This window comes from Trichoplax adhaerens, genomic scaffold (assembly GCF_000150275.1).
Source record: "Trichoplax adhaerens TRIADscaffold_3 genomic scaffold, whole genome shotgun sequence".
Classification (NCBI taxonomy): Eukaryota; Metazoa; Placozoa; class Uniplacotomia; order Trichoplacea; family Trichoplacidae; genus Trichoplax; species Trichoplax adhaerens.
Window position 1 is genome coordinate 8,768,856 of NW_002060945.1, and position 20,030 is coordinate 8,788,885.

The window sequence follows — 20,030 nt, forward strand, 5'->3', positions numbered from 1 at the left end:
ATGTAGAATTGTTGATGTATTGCTACACATTCTTCATGGGTGAATAGGTGATCTACAGTACTAGGTAAGCGTACAATTGGAAATGCCTTTCTTACAGTTGACAAGTATGCTCGAGAGAAGTAGAGTAGCAAATGACCAATGCTACAGAGCTGCCTTTCAATGTCAATTTTCTTTCTTACTATAGTAGCTTTCATTTCTCTAGTAATAGTCTTGACTTGGTAAAGCCGTGTACGCGTATAGTCCATCTGCTATCATCAATGTTCATGTTGGCTGACGGCAATCAAGCAGCTGCATGCATGCAAAATGATCTTGTGAGCGCTGAACACGCAAATTTTGAAATGACATAATCGAGATAGAATACACGACGGCATTCCAGGCAAATGATAAAATATCATACTTGTTCTTACTTCAGAACTGTAAAGCGAAATATATTAATGCCTCAAGCTATGGCTATTGACACACATATGAGATGGTACAAATTATTCTTGACTGTATACTATTTCTTGATTACACTATACCATTTCTATCTCGTATATTTCGCTTTTTGCAGGGCTTTAAAATTAAGAAATCACTTCTTTTTTACTAAAAATTCTTCTTAATCTTTGTAGTACTAGCAAGATTAATAAAACATTCTATTCTAGCAGTAACCAGTTCGTCTTAATGATATCTTTATTATTTTAACTTGCAGGTCGTCCTTCACTGCTTGAAGTTAAATATGGCGAAAGACAAAGATGAAAGTAGGTATCGCAGCCGTAATCATGACTATGATAGCGATAGGCGAAAGAGAGATAGAGATAGAGAGAGAGATAGAGAGAGAGATAGAGATAGAGATAGAGACAGGGATAAAGATAGAGAAAGAAATAGACCAAGATCTCGCTCCAGGTGAGTATATTCTGTTGCTATATTTTCAAAATAATGACTTTCGAAATCCAACTCGAGTTACTTGTTGAGTCGATCGTAGTCACTATATCTCCATTTGTAGGCTATTATTTTATTGATCAACATATTGCTTTCATTGATAAAAGAGCTATAGATCAAAATAACTCATGCTGTCATTGCAGGAATGTTGAATTTTAAGCTATTTATTTCATTTTTAGATCACCACTGCGTGATGAACGCAAAAAGAGAGATTCTGAAAACAGTGAGAACATTAAATCACGTAGTGAAAATGACAGTAAATCGAAACCAACTAAACAAGTAAGAATTGACTCTATCTAGTACATGATGTATGTATCATGCCAAATTTCGTTATCATTTAAGATTTGCCTATTTTGTAAACCCTTTCATAATTAAATAGCATTTACTGGGTGCCATAGCACCTCATAATAATGATGCCTGTATATTGCATCAAGGGTCTGCTGTTAGGAAGACTTTATCGATCTTTTCAGCAATTATAATTATGAGTCGATTTTTAAGTATCCTTGCCTCCTAATACGATATCATTACTGCATTTTTAAGCCATTATCACTGGAAGAACTAATAATAAAAAGAAATCAAGAAAAGGAAGAGCAATCGAAAGTACGTATGTGTATTACTTAAAGTGTATGATTGAGCAATCTGGCGAAGGTTAATGTTCTTAGTCTTAATTTATAACTATACATGGAAATAATCTCTTTAATATTAATTCATATTTTGTCAGCCTAAATTTTTAACCAAAGAAGAACGTGTTGCCGCAGCCCTAAAGAAAAGACAGCTAGAAGTTGAGGAAAGGAATAAGAAGCTACAGGTAATAAGTGACTTTTTTACGCTCTAAATTATCTACGAATTTTCTTGTTACCTTATGCATATGTCCATATCGATGTAGTTATTATTGATATTGTATAAATCCTGATAGGAAGAACGAGAAAAAAGACAAAAATTTGAGGAGGAGAGCAATCAAGGTTTTAGTTTTTGACGATGTAGAACCACTAGTCATTCGACCATGTGAACGTCTACAACTAATATTTAAATTTTTTGATATAGATCGTAGGTCTAGACGAGATCGAAGGGAAAGAGATCGTCGAGAAATACACGATGATGTAATTAAAATATTCTATGATACGCTATGCATACCAAGATATTTAGTTTCAAATATAATTTGCAATTAATATTATTATTATATTGTGCAATAATTTATTACATTCGGATTGTTTAACAGCTTGATAGAGACAAACAGAAGGAACTTGATGCGATTAAAGTATGTAGCATTAATTTATTTTATTACTTGATACATTGCTGCTTTATAAAATTATTTAACCAACGAAATATTGTTTAGCAACAATACCTTGGTGGTATAAAAAAGAAAAAGAAACTGCGTCGTATGAACGAAAGAAAATTTGTGTTCGATTGGGAAGCTACAGATGATACGTCCGATGATATTAACCCTATGTACGTAGGACAGATAATTCAAGATCGGGTTATGTTAAATAATATATTACTCTGATGTGTTCACGAAAGATGATGACTTATAGGCCGAATTTTAGTAGTGATAACTGTCACTACGATGTTTATAATCCTTTTAAGCGAAATTATAAAATTCTGATTTCGTATGACATGTTAATTTAGATCACCTTTTGGGTTATAATTTAGTAATAATGTACACTACTTTTTATCATCCATGACTTAGCAGTGGTAGTTCAATCTTTTTTGCAGATATCAGGAAAGACATAATATTCAATTTCTTGGACGCGGGCACATTGCTGGAATTGACTTAAAGGTAGTACTCTTATTAAAGATCCCCATAGAAAATGTATATGGCATAAACTCAACGACAACGCGTTATTTTATAGGAACAAAAGAAAAATCAATCGAGATTTTATGGGGATTTATTAGCAGAAAGACGCACTAAGGAAGAAAAAGATATGGAAAGGTACTAAATTTCGCAATAATGATTACTGGTTCGTACTTTCATAGAACTTTCATTAATTTTTACATATAGAGACCGAATTAATCGAGAAAAAAATAAAGAGAAAAGGGTAGCTTATGATGAGAGACATTGGACTCAAAAAGATTTGGATGAAATGACTGAAAGAGATTGGAGAATTTTTCGTGAAGATTACAATATTAGTACAAAAGGTTTATACTACTCGATCAATTTATCAATACTCCTTGAAATCTTATTGACCACTGTGCTCTCGTACTTGTTCCTGATCTTATCTAGGTGGATCTATTCCAAATCCCCTTAGGGCGTGGTCGGAATCCGAGTTATCAAAGGAATTGCTTGACATAATTAGCGACTTGAAATATAACGTACGTGCGGAGGTATTATAGTACTTTAATTGGTAAACTTAATTTAATGTTTTGTTCCTTGTCAGGAACCGACCCCAATTCAACGGCAAGCAATTCCGATTGGCTTGCAAAATCGAGATATAATTGGTGTGGCAGAAACAGGTTCGATTTTAGTCGTTGACAATTTATTCCTTATTCAACGTTGCCAAGATATGAAATGTTGTTGTACTGTATTGACCAAGCTATGCCAATGTTTGCTTATAGGTAGCGGTAAAACAGCTGCTTTCTTAATACCTTTATTGGTATGGATAACCAGTTTGCCTAAAATTGTTAGGTTAGTGTTAGCTGTTAATTGATTAGTTACCATTAATGTAGTATTATAAGCATCATCTATTCTTATATCTTAGGGAAGCTGATATTGATCAAGGTCCATATGCAATCATTATGGCACCCACGAGAGAGTTGGCACAACAGGTAAATTAATAATTTGAGTATGAGTTTAACATTCTGTAGCCTTCAATGAAGTAAACAATTGATGTATTCATGAATGACAGATTGAAGAAGAAGCTGCTAGATTTGGAAAACCTGTTGGGATTCGAACCGTTGCCGTGATAGGAGGGGTTGGTATAATTAAATTTATACTTCTTATTCTTATATATTATTATTATCAGAAATCATGATGTAACTTTCATTAATACAATACCTTACAGCTTAACAGAGAGGAACAGGGCTTTCTCCTAAGGCAAGGATGTGAAGTAAGATATTCTGCAAAGATTTTGATATGTACAAATCATTAGCGAAATGTATTTTTTAATATTTTTGATGTCATGATTATCTCGAAAAATTTATATAGATCGTTATTGCGACGCCCGGACGACTTCTGGATGTATTAGGTAATGGCTAATAAGCTATTAAAGTAAAAATTATGAATTATATTACTTAAAGATCTTTTATTGCAATATGTTTAAATTTGCAGAAATGTGACAATTCTTCGTTTTCTTTCATAGACAATAGTTATCTTGTTCTTAATCAATGCACCTATGTCGTATTGGATGAAGTAAGTGAATTAACAATTTTTCGTATTAACGATTCAATATCCTATATTTCAAAATCGAGTTTCCGATATCCCATTTTAATACACGGGATCAATTTTTGAAATTCTTGTCTCGTAGGCTGATCGTATGATTGATATGGGCTTCGAACCAGATGTACAAAGTATCCTTGAATATCTACCAGTTAGTAATCAGAAGCCCGATACAGATGATGCTCAAGATCCTAATAAGATACGGTTAAAATTAGGCGATAAGAATAGATATCGACAGGTAGTAATGTCAACATATGTATTTTAGGATTCTCTATCCTCAATTTTGGAATAAATTTTATGTAGAATTATGCTTCTGATATGATTTTTAATATTTCTAGACCGTCATGTTCACAGCAACAATGCCACCCCCTGTTGAGAGATTAGCTAGGAGTTATCTGAGGTTGCTACGAAATATTGCTAACAAGAGAAGTTTTTAATGTTATGCACTATTATTTTTATTTATTCAAAATATTTATTTTAATCTCCGCAGGCGACCCGCAGTAGTATACATTGGATCTGCAGGTAAACTTAATTTAGCCTATTGTATCACTATTTGTATATTAGCAAAAAGTTTTATAAGATAAGTTGCGAAGATAAATTAATTTTTAACTACAGGAAAGCCTACAGAGAGCGTGGAACAAATAGTTCACATGATGAAAAATGAAAACGATAAACGGTAATTTAAAAATTTTTCGTTTGAAAAGTATGTAGGTCTTATCTCTAATTAAAAACTGTCCATCATAGAAAGAAACTTGTTACACTACTTAAAACACTGGAATCGCCCATTATTATATTTGTTAACCAAAAGAAGGTAAGAAACCATGTACTTGCATGAAGATAAAGATGAAATTTTATTGAAAGTAGTGCCTTTGGTAAATCGGTCACTGTCTTGACCTTCTTGACCTTCTTTATGTAGGGTTGTGATGTTCTTGCAAAATCTCTCGAGAAAATTGGGGTAAGCTTTGATGCTATATTACTCAAACTTTACATAGGAAATTAATTGCTAAATATATGCCACATATGGAACGGAGTACTATTATTATAACTAATGGCAACTGTATGTGATGGATTCTTTTTGCTGTTTATCGTAGTATCGCTCTGCGACATTACACGGTGGTAAAAGTCAGGATCAAAGGTAAAATCTAATATACATGATCGCTTATCGCGTATATTCCCAATCACATAAATGCAAGAATGTGTAATTTATTGCATACGTTGTACACACAGCTTGTATGAAGCAATATGTAGTGAATTAAAGTCTTGTTCTTTTATTTTTTAATCAGAGAGCTAGCTTTGAACGGACTCAAATCAGGTTCAAAAGATATTCTTGTAGCTACTGACGTAGCAGGCCGTGGTATTGACATACGGTAAGATTTTTAAACATTAACAATCGTTCACACTGACTGCTACTTTATCCTACTTGTAAAGGGTTATAATTGCTTGCTATCTTTCACGTAGGGACGTACAATATGTTATAAATTACGATATGGCGAAATCGATTGAAAGTAGGTTGTTTAAGGAAGGTAATAAGCAGTGAGGCCTAAATTATAAACCATAATTTTAAATTGTGTATTTAGGTTATACTCATCGGATTGGTCGTACTGGGCGTGCTGGAAAGACTGGTACCGCTATAACTTTCTTAACTAATGATGATTCAGGCGTGTTCTATGATCTTAAGCAATTATTGCTGTCAAGTCCTATAAGTACATGTCCGATAGAGCTATCAAATCATCCTGACGCTAACAGTAAACCAGGAAAAATTATGACAAAGAAGCGAAGAGAAGAGAAAATATTTATCGCTTAGGTTATTGTTTAACATAGTTGTCGCATAACCATAAAACAGACATTTGTTACTCGTTTCCGTATTTTATTTCATACTGATATTACGAGTGTAATTAGTATTGTACAAGATTCATGTTGAAATCAGATTGGTCAATTCTATTATGTATGACCGACTTCTAGCTATCATACCTTATACAGTTGTTTAGAAATCATAATTGTACCACTTGAGTAGACTATTACTCTTAGTAATATTCTATATATTATATGTTTTATGCCGACACACGAATGTGAAATCATCCTAAAATAAAAAAAACGACTCATTTTATATTGTACAGTATGAGAAATTAGGACCGATACTGGCAGTGATATTAACGTTTTGATAATCGAATATCAATTCTAGCATACAAATATCCCGTGAGTGAATGCAGTATTTAAAATGAACTTTGCCGTAACACTAAGACCTCCACACTGGATCTGTAAACTTTAAATTAGCGAATTTAATATTAATAAGATAATCATCAATTGATCAAATTAGTAAGACTGTTGTCGAATCCAGTTTTTGTGCATTGTTAGTCCCAATTAAAGCCGAGGCGCTTCTTAGAGTTTAACGGCCGACCATATATTTTGTCGTGAGCGTTATCAGACTTTCGCTGAACATCAATCATGTTTCCATCCTCTGTAATAGCTTGTGTACTGTGATGCATAACTTGATTTGCTGCTTTAACGAGTGGTAATGGATTTCGATCAGCTTTTTTAGTTGCCTTGATAACATTTGCGGCATATTTCTGAAATACTTTCTCGTCTTTGAGCTCTTGTGATTGCATATTTTTGATGTAGTCACTATCTTGTTCCCTTAAGTTTTTCCTTCTTATCGTATTTTCCCCCTTGAAAATTGATATAATATTAGTAAATGCTCCTGTTCAGTAGGTCATTGAAATTGTCTACTTCATTACTGTAACGTATGTTTTAATAAAATTATTGGAATATTAATGAAGGAGTGGCAACTTGTAACTTACTATTTGTTCCAAGTTAAGCTGCTTCAATTTGACAACTGTTGTAAGTGCTTTTTTTTTCTCTTCTTTTTCCTTGACTTTCCACTGAATTACAGAGAAAGATTGATAAGATTACAAACCGATATTGTTTACCCGTAAGTAAGTTAGAATTCATCAAGCACAGCGTGGAAATAATTCCCAATCTTTAAATGTTACAAGCAGATATATATATATATATATGCAAATTTATCTACATCATAGCCTAGCAAAGGCAGCGTAAAGTTACAAAACTTAAGTGTATGATGTAAATTTAAGATGTCTACCTCTTCATATTCTTGTTTACTCCTTTCTAGTGTCTGTTTACTCTTTTCTTTCTCTTCGGCTATTATTTTCTCATTTCGTTTAATCTATTTCCAGATATGACAAAAAAATGATACTTTTATAAATGCAATCGTCTAGCTTTGTAGCACGTTTAATAGGGTATAAAAAATAGCACACGTACCACTTCTTTTCTATGCTTTGCGATTTCTTTTAATTGTTTTTCATTTTTTTCCTTGCGTAATCTTTCTATTTCCTGCAAAACATTTAAGCATAAATATGTCAACTGTGAACGGGCGTGAATATAAAAAAATCTCTGAATCGATGCTTGGATAAATACCTCTCTTTCTCGATCTCTCTCTGCAACCGCCCGAGCAATCCTATCATCTTCATCATCAACCTTTTGTACCATTATATTTCGTAACCTATCCACCATACGATCATTATGTTCTTTGAAGACTTTAAATAAGTCAGATTCTTTTTCTTTTCTCATCCTAATCATTCTCTATGTATTCAAAATGTAAATGCGCTTATAAGAAACCTAAGTCAATTACAATGCACCACTGAAATTTTGACCTGAGATATCATTTTAATTAGAAGTTTTTACCTTTTTAGCTTCTGCAAATAGTCTAGTTTCTTCCTCTTCTTGTTCCTGCAGCTTTTTCTCTGCTGCTTTTACCATTTGCCTGTAAGCCATTGCCTCCTTATAGTCACTCATGAGCTCTTGCTTATTCTATAGATTGTTGAAAATAATATTTTACTTTACTGTTAAACTTAGTGACATCAAGATTAGCTATTGATAAGAAGTGCTACGAAAAAAATCAGTTTTACCTTTCTTTGCTTCTTCGCTTGTTCTTTTATTACTTGCTCATGATTTCGCTGTTAAAGCATGAATGAAGTAAAGAGTTATATTTGGAAAACATTAGTCTTATGGTATGATTACTTTTCTAATGTACTAACCACATCATCATCGATTTTTTTTCTTTCATCTAAATCAGTTTTTATGAAGTTACTCTTTTGACTCTCTTTTTCTTTTACCCTATGATACAAAATATAGTTTTTTTATTCAACATTAAATTATGATATGTAGGATTAACATGCTATTACAGATACGTATATTTAATATAGTAACATATAGGAATAGTAATTTTGCATAAGCGTACTGGCTTAGTTGAAAATCCGAGAATTGTTTTCGTATATCGCGACGTTTAGTTTTCTCCTCTTCCTCGCGTTTCAAGTAAGCATCATACTCATTTCTCATTTGCTGAATATATCTTTCATCTTTTTCCTTATTCACATCACGTCTCATTTTTTTAAAATCGATTTGAGCTTCTCTTTCTTTAAGCACTTCTCCAGTAAGGAGTGCACTCTGTAAGTTGGATATATCAATTTGCACGATTTAATTAAATTTATCATTACCAAGTATTACTAAATTATACTAATTTATCAGTAGTTGATTAAGACATACATGGAAATTTTTAATGCGATCAGTTTGAAAATATTGCAACTCCTTAGCTCTTTTAATTGCATTTTTTCTCATTTGAGCATTGTACTCGTCTTCTCGCTTATCTAACTCCAACCGTTCTCTCTATTGATAAATATTAAACAATCGTAAGGCAATATTAATTGCAAAGGGATTATATTGGCAATTTTATTTTAAGATAGCCAGGTTAGATTGGATTTTTAATACTAACAGCTAATACTGTAGCGCATGAATATGTGGATGTGTACATGTAACTTACTTCTTTTTGTTCTTCCTTTACCTGGCGAGCTTGTAGCCGTTTCAATCTTTTGCCCTATAATGTACCGCGAAGATTCTTTAGAGTGTGAAATAAAAATAGAAATTACAAAATGATTAACTACCTCAATAGTATTGGGCCAGTATTTTACAATTCCTTTTGACGATTCGTGTAGCGCGTCTCTCTCCTGTTTAATTGCTTTCTTCTGTTGCGCCTCTATAGCAGATTTCGTTAACGAATATTGCATTCTATCCCATTGCGATTTTGGGACCAAAGCAGTCTTTTTGATGTCGTCGACATTGATACTTTCCTGGTTTAACCGTGGTTCTCTAGCTACAATTGAAGCGATAAAATAAATTAAAAGCTCATCTTTTTGAAAATTATAACAATTATTAGTTGTTGGTAGATCATGTGCGTATCTTAAGTATGGTAGAGATTTCATTAAATATAATATACCATAACACTTATTATGCGCGTTAGTGCGTATAGCATCGATTATTTTATTCAATTACTCTAGTAGTATAACTATGGTTGTCATTTTTCCAAGTGGCTCTTTGGAATTGTGAGTATATTAATTTAAATCTTGTATATCTTGAGATTATTCTTATCTAATATCTGAAATTTTAGCTTCTTCAAGCTTGAATTACAACTGTGCAGTATAGCCCTTTTCACATTACAGCTACAATCAGTGACTGCTTGAATTCAATGAAGAAAAATCAACTATGCATCGTATTTCAATATCTTATCGTTATGCACCTTTATTATTATATTCATGACAATTATAATAAAGGTTTCAATTTCAGAAATCTGTAAGGCTTACTGTATTCAACAGGAAAATGGCGACTATTTCCTTGATATATCTTGATGGTGGATGCCATTTTGGAGATGTACTATTCCCTTCTACTTCAATATTAGGACTGCTCTCACCTTGTATGTTGTATATTTTACTAGTCAAGTTTTCGTATTCAGTAAACGGTGATGCTACGTTGCTAAGATACCGATTTGTCTCAGTCCAGCACTGTCGTACAGTACGTGAACAGACGCGCGGACAGTACTGTACGTAGGTGTGACTGTCCATGATTACAGTATGTAAACATTGGGGTGAGCTGGGGGTCAAGAAATTGGACTTGCGCAGTTGTAGGTTACGCTGGAAAAAGTGGACCACAACACAGGCATGACCGAGCCTTTTCCTCCGTACTGGGCAATGATTTCATTTCCGTAGTAGTTGATGCAGTATTGGATCAATCATCCACCAGTGAACGCTCTTAGGTCAGATTCTGTCATAGTATCGTCTCTGTTTTGATGCAATGATGTATAGTTTCAAACATATTTCTACTCTCATTGACGTGGCGTCGACAATTCCAGGGATTGCTTGGTCATCACTTGTTATCAAGAGTCTACAGTACACTAGTACAGTAGTTTGAAAAATTCTTCTTTTCCTAGTATGCATGCTTTTACTTCCGCTTTTACTGTATTTGTGTAAGTAGTCATGAACATACTGTATGTCTAAGTTGGATAAAAAGAGATGGATGATATGACTCAAACCACGGATTCATCAAGCAATCAATGGATAGTAATCAAAGTCAATGACGACTGATCGTTTTATTATTATTTTCATTTTATAGTGATGCCTTGAGAACTCAAATTTTGCGCAGCGTCCAGGTGAAATATGTATTGCAGTACTGTGCTGCTAATAGATGTAAAAATGTTTTTTCAAGTTCTTTCATTATTTCTATCAATCCTACATGCCGTGGCTTACATACAAATGCCGACGACAAGTGCGATTGCAGTTGTAGTTGTAGTGAAACCAAGACTCTAGCCTAGACTAACCAAGTAGCCATATGATGATGACTTACTCGGCCTTTCAACGGGCAGACTCTACACATTTGGCATTCGAGAAAGCTTTTCTTTTAAATACTGTAGATACGGTATCTTTGTTCCATGTAGGCCATGTTTTCATACCTGAAATGCACCTCCACGACATGACAACGTTGCGTTATTACGGAACAGATATTATTGTTTAATGTTTATTTAGTCGGTGACATCGACAAAATATAACGTACCGTATTTCACAGCAATCATGCTATGCTGGCCCGGTACTTGATACAGTGCTGCATGTTAAGCTTCCTATTACATCGCTGGCCACATCGATATTAAGATAGTTTCATATCAGTACCCATTCCAATTAAACATAATCTTTTTGTCAAATCTTCCACATACCGTCACAGTAGTGACTTGCATGCCCCTATAGTTTTTATTTATCAAGAATGAGCGAGTCTGCAATTTGTCGCTAATGATGTAATAATTTAATTAATGTATCAAGTTAACTGAGTTGAAACCTATAATCTTGATATTTTTCAATTAAAATCTAGAAATGCGAGCAGGATCGCCGTATTCGAGTGATAATATTAATTGGTAAGGGTGCGACATTTCCGGCCGGTGCAGACATCACAGAGTTTCCAAAACTTGTTGCAGGTTGGAATGAATAGTCCACAAGTCCCTACGGATTCTATTATCATATAAAATAGCAATATTAGCTTCTGCATGTGAAATTTTACCTATACTGCTGAATATGATGTACTGTATTGCAAACTGATTGGATTCAAATAGGGATAAAGTAATGAAATTGTTGTGTTATACAGTGCGTGTATAGCGTTTACGACTGCATACGTAACTAGCGGTTAAAGCACTTGAAAATTATTAACAATACGATATGGTTTAGGTCTAATGAAGGACAAGACTCCTACAGGACTTCTTTGCAATGGTTTAGATAAAATCAGCAAACCGATTGTGGCTGCTATGCATGGTACGGCACTGGGAGGCGGCTTAGAACTTGCAATGGGATGTCACTACAGGATTGCTACGCGATCTACCAGGTTTATTATTCGTATTATGCTATACAATCCAGATTTTTATTTTAATTTATTGACGAGTAAATATTGATAATATTTTCTTGTCCTTGAATACATTTATTGATTGTTAATACTAATTATAACTGTAGCTCAACTGTATTTCATACGTTTCATAATAATTTCAAAATATCGCAAAGGAATTAAATGTATCCGAAACTATTCTTGCAGAGTTGGTCTTCCTGAAGTTGCTCTGGGCATTCTGCCTGGTGGTTCAGGAACCCAGCGATTACCACGTCTAGTTGGTGCTGAAATGGCGATGGATTTGATATCGTCTGGAAGGCACATTACTGCGCTAGAGGGATTCCGAATTGGTGTAATTGATAAGGTAAACCGTGCTTACTATGTACTCTTCTTAGTAGCTAGTATGGCTATCAATATAACTGTCGCTATCTTATGTAAAATAGTGTAGTATATCCATACTGTGCTTGTAGTATTCGATAGTTTATCATATCGGTGATATTTCAATGCATTAATTATTGCATTATGTAATTTACCACATAGATTGTAGATGAACCGCTATTAGATAGCGCGATCGATTTCGCAAAAGCCATTGCTGACAAACCAGTTGCAGATCGGATGGTGTCGAAAATGAAAATGAAAATATCATATAATGAAATGAACAGCATCGCTAATAGTAATACTTTCCTTTCAAATTTTAGGGCCATAATAAATAAATTAAAATAATCTTAAGTTTAACTAGTAAACTATGCGACTTGACTGTAAATATTGATATTTTGAAATGACTGAATTGCCTAGGAGCCTTGGATGATGCAAGAAAAAAATATCGTGGACTCTATGCACCTACGGTATATTTTAAAACTCGAAGAAAAAATTTTAATAAAGCATAGATTTAAAAGTTTAATAAGTCGTGCAGTATCTATTCTTAACACTAGTACAACAATTTAAAAAGTTATCGTATCTTTATTCTTCAGGAGTGTATTAAATGTGTTTCTTATTCTGTTCTGCCTTATGAAGAAGGCATGAAAAAGTAAGTAATTATAACAGCATAAACGATCAATAGTAGATTAATGTACATATAGCAATTCTCACTCTGAAATTTAATTTCCGATTTGACTTTATATGATTGTGAATTTATTTATATGTCATTAGAGAAGAACAATCAATGAAAGTACTGATGGCCAGCTATCAAGCTCGAGCATTACAGTACTCCTTCTTTGCACAGAGGAGTGCGCCAAAGGTTTATAGACTTTTCATAAAATTTTTGGACAATCAAATTCATATATTGTAACAATTTTTTCTTTCCGTAATTTATACTATAGTGGTCTTTATCAGGAGTCAACTCCAAAAATGTCAAGCCTATTCCAGTAAAAACTGTAGGGATTATTGGCGCTGGCACTATGGGCACGGGTATTGCGATCGCGTTGATGACCTCAAAGTACCGAGTTGTACTTTTGGAAGTTAAGAAAGAAGTAATGTATAGCGCAATATTGTACGAAATCTATCGGTATTTGTATACTCGTATTTTATATTTTTACCAATATATGCAATATGGTGCTACGGATAATATGCATCTATTAAACACATAGTAAATAACTTTCACTAAGGTTTTGTTGATTACTTTGTTAATATAGTATTTGGATAGAGGAATGAAAATGATCCAATCAACGCTTGAAAGAAACGTAAAACGTGGCCGAATGACTAAGCAACAGGCTAAAGCATGCTCCGCCTTAGTAAAACCAACGTTGGCATATAAAGATTTGAGTGACGTTGATTTTGTAAGTGTTCAGTATTAGATTCGATAATGTGCTTGTAAGTAAATTGATAAATAATCTGCCTTAAAATAGGTTATCGAAGCAGTCTTTGAAGCTTTGGAAATTAAGAAAGAGGTCTTTCGTAAGCTTGTTAAACACTGCAAGGTGGTATTACGTACATTGCACTTGGTATTTCTGTTGTCTTTGTATCGATGAATAAAGGATATTGATGCGAACAAATTTTTACAGAGTAATGCAATATTGTGCTCCAATACCTCGTATTTAGACATTGATAAGGTAATTAAGTTTTTTGTCGAAAGGTTGCAAGTTCCTTGTCAATTCTAGCTCTGCTTAGTATGCTGTCTTTTGATTACTTTACTAAAATCAATTACAATTATCTCAGATTGCTTCTGTGGTGCCGTCTCCCGATAAAGTGATGGGCATGCATTTCTTCGCACCAGCTAATATCATGAAGCTCGTAGAATGTATTAAGGGTACAAAAACGTCAGCGGAAACTATTGCGACCGTCATGAATTTGTCCCTTCGCATGAAAAAGGTGATCACTTTATCACGTAGCATTGCTTTTAAATTAATCTGTAAGTTTTTTCCTAAATTTTACATGTACTCTCATTTTCTGCCATAAACATAGATACCGGTCCTTGTTGGCAACTGTGATGGATTTGTAGCTAACAGAATGCTCGCCCCGTACGCAAAGGAGGTAAAGAACGCTTTTGAATACTCCAAAAAAACTTTCAAAAAGTTTTTACTTAAAAGTTATCAACATTTAGGCAACATTTATGGTAGAAGAAGGAGCATTACCTCACCAAATCGATGACACATTATATGATTATGGAATGCCAATGGGACCATTGAGAGTTGGAGATTTGTCTGGTAATAAATATTGTAGTATCTACTATAAGTATTAAAAATAATAATATTATGGGACTGATCTGATATACAGGTTTAGATATTGGCTACAGAGATCGAGTCGGCAAAGGTCTAACTGGTCCAAATGCTCCAAAATTTGAGAATCCTTTGCTAAGGCAAGGACAACGTTATTCCCTTTTGGGAGACATATTACATGACACAGGGAGATTGGGACAGAAGACCGGTAAAGACTTTACTTGACATTATTTTTAGCCATTATTAGACTACTTTAGGAAACGCACAGACAATTTATGAATTATAAGATAGTAATATATGCTTATATGCTTTAATATTTATAATACAAAGGAAAGGGATGGTATAAATACGAGAAAGGAAAAGCTGTAGTTGATCCTTTAGTAACAGAAATGATCGAAAAATACTGCAACGAATATGGTTTCTCAAGAAGGAATATTACAAATGCGGTATATGATAGTAGATTTTATTTTACTACCAAATAAAGTTTCCTATGATTATGTGCACACGGCTAACAGATATTTATGCAATGTAATATGATATGAAAATGATTTACTAAATACTTTATTTTCAATTACAGTAAAATTTATGTACATTATTAATGATGTACTGGCAATCCGTTAGGTTTATTCGAATGTTATTATTTAAATCTTATTACTTAATTGAAATAGGAAATTGTGGAACGTTGTTTTCTATCTGCTGCCAATGAAGGTTTCAAAATCTTAGAAGAAGGAATTGCATTGAAACCATCCGATATTGACGTTATATGGTAAGCAAATGTGATGATGATGCATGCATTTATCAGCGCAAATTCTGTATAAGTAGGGTTGTATCCACATAATCTAGTTGAAAATTAACATCTAACTCAGTGATATTTTTAATATCAAGTCGGACTGAAATTAAATGTAAACATTCAAATGTAGGCAATTTGGTTTCGGATTTCCTCGTCATAAAGGAGGACCGATGTTTTACGTTAGCAATATGATAGGCTTAGAAAAGGCTTATGAAAAAATCCAGACTTATTGGGAAAAACATAGTAAGTTGCCATCGATTAAATTACGTATCTAAAATTGTAATCTCGATTTCTGTGGTAATAATCATCTAAATTTTAATCCAAATTAGGAGATTGTCGCTATTGGCAACCCAGCAACTTACTAAAACAGCTAGTCGCAAATAAAGCAGACATATCGCAATTTCAGAAATTCTTGCCTGTTTCATCAAGACTATGAAATGTTAGCGAAAAGATGTTGGATTTCTTGTTGCTATAAAAACTCTACGACATTTTACTGATTTTTGCAATATGAAATCATAACTTCTCTTACTGACTGCTCTGAATACAGCATTAATTAACATTTTAGGTTTAAGAACTTTCATCCGTATCATGGTATTCTTAGATGTTGCCATTCACCTTATTATGTAATTGCAGTAGAACAAAATTATTTAAATTTTGGTATCCTCAACATTAAAAGCTAATTCTAAAATGCATTTTACGTAGTATATAATATATATGTAATACAAGGATGCTTCCTACATTTTGAGACCGTGACGGCATTTTGCTGCAATTGTTGAAAAAGACATGTATGCGTTGAACTTTTTTCGAGTTACTGTAGCTCCGTAATTTTTAGATCTTTGCTACCAATCGAGATATCGTACTGCAGTAGCCAAATCGATGGTTTTCAGCGCAGTTAATAATAACTGATGATGATCCTATAGCAATGGACTCTCACTTAGGCTTAGTCATTAGCCACATAAGTTATATACTACCGCAGGAATATCGATAGGGTTTAGTCCTTAACTGTATACTTATTGAGTAGTAGAAGCAGTTTGCATGTACATGTTGTGTATCACAAGAGTAGAAAACCTTTACTAATTGTCAGATGAATTAATGCAGAAGTAATAGTATGATCATTGAGCATCAAGCAAAGCCACTAAAAATTCATTTATAGTTCTAGATAAATTCGTGCAGAGAAGAGTTTGCTATCGTTATTTTTTACAGTAACTATTGGGTGCATAAACCGAAGAGCGTTAGCAGGACGATTGAGTGGGGTCCCTGGGCCTTTTGAATACTAAAAATTTATTTGTAGTTCTGGATAAAGTAATACAGGGAAGAGTTTAGTTCTTGCCAAGGCGGTGAAGTATCCAATGGCGATATACCGGTTCATTATGCTTGAGGATAGAGGCCAAGAAAAAAGTTAACCTCGACATTGCGGAACCCTATCAAATGAGAAAATCGACTCATAAGTGCTTTCTACGCGTATATCTGCTCTGCAGGAATCTACACGTAGTGTGTTCAAAAAGTTTCCATATCAATAAAATTGTAAAAAATGTGACTTAAACCGACGTACAAATACAGTGTTTTATAAAAAAAGACGACTTAAACTGACATATAGTTACAGTGCTTTATATCAACCTGTAGTGGACGAGGTAAATTTTTGACACATCTTGATAGAATTTACAGTAGTTATTCGTAAAGTTGTGGCAACTGTCTATGCAAAACCGTATTAAAAAATTTTTATATCTATAAAATTGTAAAAATTACGCCTTAAACTGACACATAATGACAGTGCTTTATTGATATCAACATGTAGTGGATGAGCTAAATTTTTGACACATCTTGATAGAATTGAGTTATTCGTCAAGTTTGAGGCAAGTATCCATGCAAAGCTGACGTTGATCGATGGCAAGAATGGACAGCACATTGTATATTTATTTTCAGCAAAACATGTCGAGACTTTGGACTGATTTTTTCTCAATAAAATCATATTACATTGAATCTTCTGCAAAACTAACGTTGATCGATGGCAAGAATGGACAGTACATTGTATATTTATTTTCAGCAAAACATGTCGAGACTTTGGACTGATTTTTTCTCAATAAAATCATATTACATTGAATCTTCTGCAAAGCTAACGTTGATCGATGGCAAGAATAGACTGTAGATTGTACATTTACTTTCCGCAAAACATATCGAGACTTGGTAAAACACACTGTACTCTACATCACTCTGACTGTTTTTTCTCAATAAAATCATATTACATTGAATCTTACGCAAAACTAGCGTTGATCGATGGCAAGAATAGACAATAGATTGTATATTTATTTTCAGCAAAATATATCGAGACTTTGGACTGTTTTTTCTCAATAAAATCATATTACATTGAATGTTATCATCTGTGACTAAAGTTCGGCTTAGAAACAGCGATATAAGATGGTCTATGTTATTTCAATTAGTACCAGTGACTTAGAAAAGAGGCATCCAAGATGCATCTATTCAGTTAAGTCAAGGTTAAGTAGCCATTCTTCGCCATTCTTCAACATTTCTTAACTCATTTGTAAGACTGATCGGGGTAGAATATTACATTGAATGTTATCATCTGTGACTAAAGTTCGGTTTAGAAACAGCGATATAAGATGGTCAATGTTATTTCAATTAGTACCAGTGACTTAGAAAAGAGGCATCCAAGATGCATCTATTCAGTTAAGTCATGGTTAAGTAGCCATTTTTCGCCATTTTTCAACATTTCTTAACTCATTTGTAAGACTGATCGGGGTAGAATATTATATTGAATGTTATCATCTGTGACTAAAGTTCGGCTTAGAAACAGCTATGTAAGATGGTCAATGTTATTTCAATTAGTCCCAGTGACTTAGAAAAGAGGCATCCAAGATGCATTTATTCAGTTAAGTCCTGGTTAAGTAGCCATTTTTCGCCATTTTTCAACATTTCTTAACTCATTTGTAAGACTGATCGGGGTAGAATATTACATTGAATGTTATCATTTGTGACTAAAGTTCGGCTTAGAAACAGCGATATAAGATGGTCTATGTTATTTGAACTAGTCCCAGTGACTTAGAAAAGAGGCATCTAAGATGCATCTATTCAGTTAAGTCACGGTTAAGTAGCCATTTTACAACATATTCACCATTTTTCAACATTTCTTAACTCATTTGTAAGACTGATCGGGGTAGAATATTATATTGAATGTTATCATCTGTGACTAAAGTTCGGCTTAGAAACAGCTATGTAAGATGGTCAATGTTATTTCAATTAGTCCCAGTGACTTAGAAAAGAGGCATCTAAGATGCATTTATTCAGTTAAGTCACGGTTAAGTAGCCATTTTTCGCCATTTTTCAACATTTCTTAACTCATTTGTAAGACTGATCGGGGTAGAATATTACATTGAATGTTATCATTTGTGACTAAAGTTCGGCTTAGAAACAGCGATATAAGATGGTCTATGTTATTTGAACTAGTCCCAGTGACTTAGAAAAGAGGCATCTAAGATGCATCTATTCAGTTAAGTCACGGTTAAGTAGCCATTTTTCAACATATTCACCATTTTTCAACATTTCTTAACTCATTTGTAAGACTGATCGGGGTAGAATATTATATTGAATGTTATCATCTGTGACTAAAGTTCGGCTTAGAAACAGCGATATAAGATGGTCAATGTTATTTGAATTAGTCCCAGTGACTTAGAAAAGAGGCATCTAAGATGCATCTATTCAGTTAAGTCACGGTTAAGTAGCCATTTTTCAACATATTCACCATTTTTCAACATTTCTTAACTCATTTGTAAGACTGATCGGGGTAGAATATTATATTGAATGTTATCATCTGTGACTAAAGTTCGGCTTAGAAACAGCGATATAAGATGGTCAATGTTATTTCAATTAGTACCAGTGACTTAGAAAAGAGGCATCTAAGATGCATCTATTCAGTTAAGTCAAGGTTAAGTAGCCATTCTTCGCCATTCTTCAACATTTCTTAACTCATTTGTAAGACTGATCGGGGTAGAATATTACATTGAATGTTATCATCTGTGACTAAAGTTCGGCTTAGAAACAGCGATATAAGATGGTCTATGTTATTTCAATTAGTACCAGTGACTTAGAAAAGAGGCATCCAAGATGCATCTATTCAGTTAAGTCAAGGTTAAGTAGCCATTTTTCACCATTTTTCAACATTTCTTAACTCATTTGTAAGACTGATCGGGGTAGAATATTACATTGAATGTTATCATCTGTGACTAAAGTTCGGCTTAGAAACAGCGATATAAGATGGTCTATGTTATTTCAATTAGTACCAGTGACTTAGAAAAGAGGCATCCAAGAGGCATCCAAGATGCATCTATTCAGTTAAGTCAAGGTTAAGTAGCCATTCTTCGCCATTCTTCAACATTTCTTAACTCATTTGTAAGACTGATCGGGGTAGAATATTACATTGAATGTTATTATCTGTGACTAAAGTTCGGCTTAGAAACAGCGATATAAGATGGTCTATGTTATTCAATTAGTACCAGTGACTTAGAAAAGAGGCATCTAAGATGCATTTATTCAGTTAAGTCAAGGTTAAATAGCCATTTTCGACATCTCCAACATA

The 20,030-nt window shown here is 33.6% G+C and overlaps 3 protein-coding genes across 3 annotated transcripts; 2 read left to right on the plus strand and 1 right to left on the minus strand.

Annotated features, from left to right (window-relative positions):
• Positions 1 to 715: 715 nt before the first annotated feature.
• TRIADDRAFT_50105 (uncharacterized protein) lies at positions 716 to 6,095 on the plus strand (the record flags this gene model as incomplete). The annotated part of the gene is made up of 29 exons (XM_002110665.1): positions 716 to 882; positions 1,062 to 1,065; positions 1,459 to 1,518; positions 1,640 to 1,726; positions 1,835 to 1,880; positions 1,963 to 2,018; positions 2,138 to 2,176; positions 2,255 to 2,367; positions 2,632 to 2,695; positions 2,769 to 2,848; positions 2,918 to 3,054; positions 3,140 to 3,228; positions 3,294 to 3,369; positions 3,472 to 3,541; positions 3,615 to 3,681; positions 3,762 to 3,827; positions 3,918 to 3,962; positions 4,061 to 4,100; positions 4,215 to 4,264; positions 4,380 to 4,529; positions 4,630 to 4,691; positions 4,782 to 4,813; positions 4,907 to 4,967; positions 5,036 to 5,102; positions 5,208 to 5,246; positions 5,383 to 5,426; positions 5,575 to 5,658; positions 5,750 to 5,796; positions 5,869 to 6,095. The coding sequence occupies 29 exons, from the start codon at positions 716 to 718 to the stop codon at positions 6,093 to 6,095; spliced, it is 2,169 nt and encodes a 722-aa protein (XP_002110701.1).
• A 547-nt stretch (positions 6,096 to 6,642) lies between these two features.
• On the minus strand, positions 6,643 to 10,000 carry TRIADDRAFT_55009 (uncharacterized protein; the record flags this gene model as incomplete). Its single annotated transcript, XM_002111215.1, has 13 exons — positions 6,643 to 6,957; positions 7,090 to 7,170; positions 7,389 to 7,472; positions 7,568 to 7,639; positions 7,724 to 7,888; positions 7,991 to 8,116; positions 8,215 to 8,262; positions 8,344 to 8,422; positions 8,547 to 8,752; positions 8,852 to 8,971; positions 9,126 to 9,179; positions 9,247 to 9,455; positions 9,943 to 10,000. The coding sequence occupies 13 exons, from the start codon at positions 9,998 to 10,000 to the stop codon at positions 6,643 to 6,645; spliced, it is 1,617 nt and encodes a 538-aa protein (XP_002111251.1).
• A 969-nt stretch (positions 10,001 to 10,969) lies between these two features.
• Positions 10,970 to 16,096, plus strand: TRIADDRAFT_63801 (uncharacterized protein; the record flags this gene model as incomplete). The annotated part of the gene is made up of 19 exons (XM_002110666.1): positions 10,970 to 11,050; positions 11,495 to 11,597; positions 11,845 to 11,998; positions 12,203 to 12,359; positions 12,536 to 12,613; positions 12,967 to 13,022; positions 13,145 to 13,232; positions 13,315 to 13,464; positions 13,627 to 13,770; positions 13,840 to 13,914; positions 13,969 to 14,043; positions 14,150 to 14,302; positions 14,396 to 14,464; positions 14,535 to 14,637; positions 14,708 to 14,857; positions 14,980 to 15,095; positions 15,318 to 15,415; positions 15,570 to 15,682; positions 15,769 to 16,096. The coding sequence occupies 19 exons, from the start codon at positions 10,970 to 10,972 to the stop codon at positions 15,873 to 15,875; spliced, it is 2,070 nt and encodes a 689-aa protein (XP_002110702.1). The 3' UTR covers positions 15,876 to 16,096.
• Positions 16,097 to 20,030: the final 3,934 nt, after the last annotated feature.